Source organism: Nannobrachium achirus, assembly GCF_963921795.1.
Source record: "Nannobrachium achirus genome assembly, chromosome: 23".
In the NCBI taxonomy this organism is placed as follows: domain Eukaryota; kingdom Metazoa; phylum Chordata; class Actinopteri; order Myctophiformes; family Myctophidae; genus Nannobrachium; species Nannobrachium achirus.
Genome location: NC_137830.1, coordinates 28,779,625 through 28,786,029, shown reverse-complemented (window position 1 = coordinate 28,786,029; position 6,405 = coordinate 28,779,625). Strand labels below are relative to the sequence as shown.

General features: G+C 44.4%; 1 protein-coding gene across 1 annotated transcript; it reads left to right on the top strand.

The window, feature by feature from the left end:
- Positions 1-1,480: 1,480 nt before the first annotated feature.
- LOC308308854 (phosphatidylserine decarboxylase proenzyme, mitochondrial-like) lies at positions 1,481-2,629 on the top strand (the record flags this gene model as incomplete). The annotated part of the gene is made up of 1 exon (XM_080754306.1): positions 1,481-2,629. One exon carries the CDS (start codon positions 1,481-1,483, stop codon positions 2,627-2,629), a length of 1,149 nt encoding a protein of 382 aa, XP_080610432.1.
- Positions 2,630-6,405: the final 3,776 nt, after the last annotated feature.

The following is a 6,405-nucleotide window of genomic DNA, read 5'->3' as shown; positions in this document are numbered from 1 at the left end:
GATCTCTTAACTGTAAGCCCTTGTCCCTTTTATGCCCATATATGGATATCCCTGATGTCATCCGTATATGCCCATATATGGGCTTTCTAATATGCCCATATATGGAGATCTCTGTATCTCCATATATGGGTATAAAAGGATACTTCAGGTCTGACATCAGGTTTGTTTATATTGGGTTGCTAGGTTTGACATCACAAACTCCATGGGCCATCTGACCTAGAAATCTATATTTGGGCATAGATGACTCATCGTGACCTCATCATGATTTCAATCGCTATAAAAGGACTCTCAGTGACATACACTCTCCACAGATAAAGCAGTTAACCAGCCTACCAGTCAACCCATTATTTGATTACTTTGTACAACTAGATTAACTTTTCAATGGCATCCCCACTGGAATTGACCGAAATGTACGACAGACAATGCCGGTCTTATATAGGGGTCATTTGTGTACGGTGTGATGTCATACTGATGTCAGCAGTGTGATGTCATACTGATGCGGAGATATGAGCAGGGCAAAGGTGTGACGTGTGACGTGTGACTCAGGGACGGACGGCCGGTGGAGGTTTTGATACTAAACTGCGACCTTACGGTCGCAATAACTATTTATTTTTATAAAAATGTTTATCCCACGATTTTGTAACCCATTTTTCACCCAGTGACAATAACCTAAACTGTAATCCTGGTCGCTACTCTCCCTCTGCCAACCTGGGGAGAGCCTTGAACTGAGCTCATGCTTCCTACAATGCATGAGGAGTGACAGGCAGCAGGCCGCTTCTTATCCCCTTACAGGGGGCGTTTCCCAGGTAAGACGTAGCGCGTGGAAGGCGCAATTCCAACCAGTTCCTTTCCCAGCCATCAGGCGCCGCGGCTGACCAGGGGGAAGCAGTATACCGAGGATTACAGCAAGTTTTTTTGTGAGGATATCTACTCTAGGGGACACGGGGAGAACATGCATTTTCTAGTCTACTTAAATAAAGCCCACTGTGAATTGATTCAAATGATACTTATGTTTAGGGTTTATACTATAGCACTGGTCTACTTACAACTGTTTGCCATTTCAATTTATCAATGGATTCTTTATTTCCCCTTTTGGTATATTCCCAATTGCCAATGTATGGAGATCAGTGATCAGTACTGATGTCATAGACTTGCACTAAGTACTCTCACAACTTTGTCTGACATCAGTGATAGTAATCTATGCAGTCAGCCAGTCACTATGACTTATGACTCCATATTTGGTCAATGTTTCAGCCTAACCTGTTCCTATTCACCTCAGCAGATATTTTACCTAAATCCCACTAGTTGTGATGTGCAATCAGTCGCGAAACAATGACGTTAAAACGTGTCATTTCACATCAACGAACGTACGTAATATATTCTTGATGACGTAAAATGTTGACATCGTCTTTACGCGACATCAAACGTTTTGCAGAGAAATAAGACATGGTATGTCCAAACAATTGGATACTTTAGGAAAATGAAATGGAAGGTGTGGAGCTCTCTGAGAGCTGCATGGTTCCTACAGGGACCATTGCGTCACCTCTCGGGTGGGAGTGGGCGGCCCTCAGGCCTCCGGGCTTGTATGAGGCCCCTCCCGCTCGTGCTCACCACAGCCGGTGGCAGTTACGTGGGTTACAACCTGTACACACGGTACCAGGACCGCCGGCTGGCAAAGCTGGGCATCGAAGTCCCACCTCGCCTGGCGAATGACTTGCAGGTGGCGTTGTGCAAGTCCATTCCTAACAGGTTGCTGTCGAGGACGTGTGGGCGTCTGAGCCAAGTAGCCTTGCCCACATGGCTTCGGAAGCCAGTTTATAGCCTCTATATCTGGACTTTTGGTGTCAACATGCAGGAGGCGGCAGTGGAGGACCTGTATCACTACAGGAGCCTGGGAGAATTATTCAGAAGAAGATTGAAACCTCAAGTCAGACCGGTCTGTGATTCTCACAGCATCGTCAGCCCAGCGGACGGTAAAATTCTTCATTTTGGTCGTGTTCACAACGGTGAAGTTGAACAAGTTAAAGGCATCACTTACAGCCTGGAGACTTTCCTTGGGTCTTTGTCCTGGACAGGCGGACTGGATACGAACAAGAACAAGACAGCCGCTGGTTCCTTCCAGGACCTGCTGGTGACTCAGCCAGGCAACAAGTTGCATCAGTGCGTGGTTTACCTCTCTCCAGGAGATTACCACGGTTTCCATTCGCCTACCGACTGGAGGATATCGCACAGGAGACACTTCCCTGGTTCTCTAATATCGGTCAACCCGGGTGTTGCTCGGTGGATCAAGGGGTTGTATTGTCACAACGAGCGGGTGGTTCTGAGAGGCACCTGGCGCCATGGCTTCTTCTCATTCGTGGCCGTCGGGGCAACAAACGTAGGGTCCATACGGTTTTACTTTGATGAGGAGCTGTGGACCAACGTGCCACACTACCAAAAGGGCTCATACAACGACCTCAGCTATGATGCGGGTGGAAGGGAGGGCGTGACCATGTGCAAGGGGGAGGAGCTTGGTGAGTTCAACCTGGGCTCCACTATCGTCCTGCTCTTCGAGGCACCGCAGGGCTTTACCTTCAACCTAGAGGTCGGGCAAAGGATCCGCTTTGGGGAGCCACTGGGAACGCTGTGACAAACCACAGAACCGATGGAGAGACTCGGTGACTGATCGGTCCAATCCACTGGACCGATCAGTCACACATTTATTGTTCACATTTCAAGTAGAAGAAAATTATAAAGGCCAGATGCATGTGCTGCTCAGTGTCGATTTGCCTACAGCACAATCACATGATTCAATTAATAGAATCGTGTTAAGTAGGTAGATGGATTCAGAAATGAAATAAAAGACTTGCAACAGCAAGTCAGAAACCCCAGGAGTTGCAGACCCCCTGCAGAAACAAGCCCCCATGGGACCACCGGGAAGGCTGGCTGAGGCAAAAGTTGCCTCATGGGACCAAAACGTGTACGTGAATGTGGTTAGGGCAGGCTTTTTGTGGTCTGGTCTCTGGAGGAGGACGTGGTCATTCATAACCATGGTTAGCCTACCTTGTACCACCTCAATATTTATGAAAAGATAATGTTAAGTATAAATGCACTGTGTAGAGAAGAAAATGTATTACTAATAACAGTGGGACATCATTTCTCATATTAATTTAACTACGTTAACTGACTTTGTTATGGACTTCTGGTTTAAGGTGTAGAATTTGACATCTATTAAATTATCGAACAAATCTGCTCTAAGCATGTTTGTATTTCTGTTATTTTTGTTTCAGAGATAAGCTAACGATAAATACATACAACTCATTTGAAAAGATTCTTACTGTATCTCTGACCCAATCTAAGAACAATTTATTATTTATTACTAGTCTCAGAAGTAATGTTGGAGTTTCCGTTGGGCAGATCTTTATGCCCATATATGGTGTTCCGTGTCCAGGCAGTCTGTGATGTCAGTACTATGATGTCAGAGTATGACGTCAGAGTACTGCAGAGAGACGGCAGACAGACATTCGGTAAATTAATAAATTATTATTACTTTGCAAACACGACAAACATGCATATCTCCTTGTATGGGATGTTCTGTCCGTCTGTTTTGGCGAACAGTCTGGTACTACGAACATAGGAACACACAAATCCGTACTACAGACATAGGGATACACAAAGCCAGAAGTAGGAGCGGTTAGCACCACTCAAAAAGACATTGTACATTCTGTAGTTGTATTTACTCACTGTGAGTTATATGCGAGTCACATATAATATTGCTAAGCTGAATTTCGCTCTGGGGGTTCACAGCTATAGTTAATGTATTAACCTTTGCATCATAATAATAGAGTGATAATGGTTAAGATTAACTATCAATCAGGTCTAAAAGGGGCTACAACACATTTCCATAAAATGTGCACATAGGGATTCCTCCAAGCATTCATTTAACACTGAGAGTGTAAAAAAGAAGCCAAATGGACCTTTGGATTCTTTTGGACTACATATACATTTAAGAAAATGTATATACTGTACATAAATGAATACATATACACCCAATGTACCATCGTTGTCGGGGTTATTGCACAGACAATGCCTTGCAAAGCGTTGTGTTCATCATGTTCAGTTTTTGGTAACCAGCATTTGCCGGGTTATTGCATGGGTGAAATAGGTTGTCTCCATCTTGCCCCTCACCCCCACTGTCTCCGTTCCCTCTCCCTCTCTTAAGCCATTTTCCACTGCAAGGTGGAACCAGAACTTTCAGGAACCTGAACCTATTTTTTTGGTTCTGGTTTTGTTTCCATTGCGTAAGGCACGGTTCCAGACGAGGTTCCTGGAACCTTTTTTAGGTCCTGCTCCTGAGGTAGAATTAAACTTTAGTTCTGGGAGGGGCCAGCAGGACTGCTGCTCTTTTTTGGGACCTTCCCGGTTAGTTCTGGTTATATGGAAATGTAAACAGAACTTGGTCCCGGAACACAGGTTCTTGAAAGTTCTCGGTTCTGGAAAGTTCTGGGTTGGCCCTACAGTGGAAATGGGGCTTTAGTGTTGATTTTGACGGAACATTTTGATTTAGTTTTAGTCATAGTCTTTTAAATATTGCTAATCATCTGAAATGTTTTAGTCGACTAAATCTACGGTTGATTTTGTCGACTTAAGTGTATTTTGGCATGATGGCATTGATGCCGTCGTAATGGCAGATTTTACACTTGGTTGCATGCTGAAAATAGCCGATCTACAAGCTCACAACGTGCTCAACCTCACTGGTCAAACAGCGAACGAGTAGGATGAAAGGATGTCTGGCCTTTACTCCTCCAACTGTACCACGATGGGTGTGCCCACAGGGGTGTTAGAAGCAAGCTTCTCTCCCAGCTGGGTGCAAGTGGGAGTACTGGGAGCAACCACTCCGGAAGACTGATGGGGAGAGGAGGCTTTGAGAATTAAGTTGTCTCTTCCTGTGTCACTCACACACACACTTAATACCTTGTGTCTCCGTATTCCATCTTTTGTGTTTTTGTTTCTTCAATGCTTCTCCGTATGACATTGTCATGCAGAAATAGTCAATCTACAAGCTCAACATGCAGCATTCTGAGCTTGTTGTTGATCCTGTTAATGTTACTTTTGAAAATGTTTAAATCATTTTGAAAACGTTTCCTGTCCGAAATAGGGACACTAGGTTGAAAGTGGTTTCAAAAAATATTTAACCAATCAAAAGTAGTTGGGGCGACCCTATAGCAGAGATAGTACCACTTGGGATCAAAATCCTGACAGTGAGTACCCCATTCCATACCCTATCCGCCTGATGTCACTCTACTATTTCTACTTATTTCCTGTCTCTCTCTACTTTACCTATCAAATATATAAATGATAATAAGGGCCTATATGACTAAATAATAACAGCATCGGATGCATTGGAAACCAGCTTCTCTTTTCCATTTGCTGAAAACACCTTTGGACATACAAGGTTTCTGCCTGACAGCGACGATATACATAGTTTCTTTCAGGATCACAAACTGTAAGGGAGTTTACTCTGCTACAAAACTACTCCAAGCTGCATCTTGTGAAATAAGGCTTTCAGTATAGACACCCACTCATATATTCACATCTGCTTGTACACTATGCCCTCATTAACATACAAAGACTCCATGCGTCAGTTAACAAATTCCTAGAGAATAGAATGTTGAATGTACCATAGAAAGTAGACCACCACCGAACACACAGTCTCATTCTTCACCTCAAAACAATGGCCTGAATACAGTAGCTCTGGAATCAGAGCGTGCGCGCACACACACGCACGCACGCACGCACACACAAATAAATGGCATTTGCACACGTGCTACATACTAAAAAGGTCTATGTTACACACACAAGGTCATAATTGGACATGCACATACACACGAAGGCACCGACACAATCTCAGATAAGCAAATCAAGGAACACAATCAGAACAACCAGTAAGACTCCCTAAATCAGGAGATAAGCGACCGTCAGATCGCATAAACAAACTTTAGAAGGCAATCGTAGCCAATCAGGAGGGAATATGGGAAATGGGACAGATCCATGTTGATGACATGACTTTAGAGATACTGTGTACCGCTTTGGGTGATTTTGGGGCAAAATCTGTAGGAGTGTCCAAAAATGTGTTTAGCAAAAATCGGCCTCATGGTGGTGCTAGAAGAGGGTCATGTGAGAAATCAGTGTTGGTTGCCAGCCAAGGAGTGTGTGTGCAAGGTTTGGCATGGATAGGGGCAACGGTGGCGGAGATACGAGTAAGGGCAAAAGTGTTGCGTGACGTGACGGACTAACTGACTGACAGCCGGTGGAGGTTTTGATAGTAACTGCGACCGGTCGCAATCATGCACTATCCACTTCTCAATGAGTCCAACATATTCACACACACACACACACACACACACACACACACACACACACACA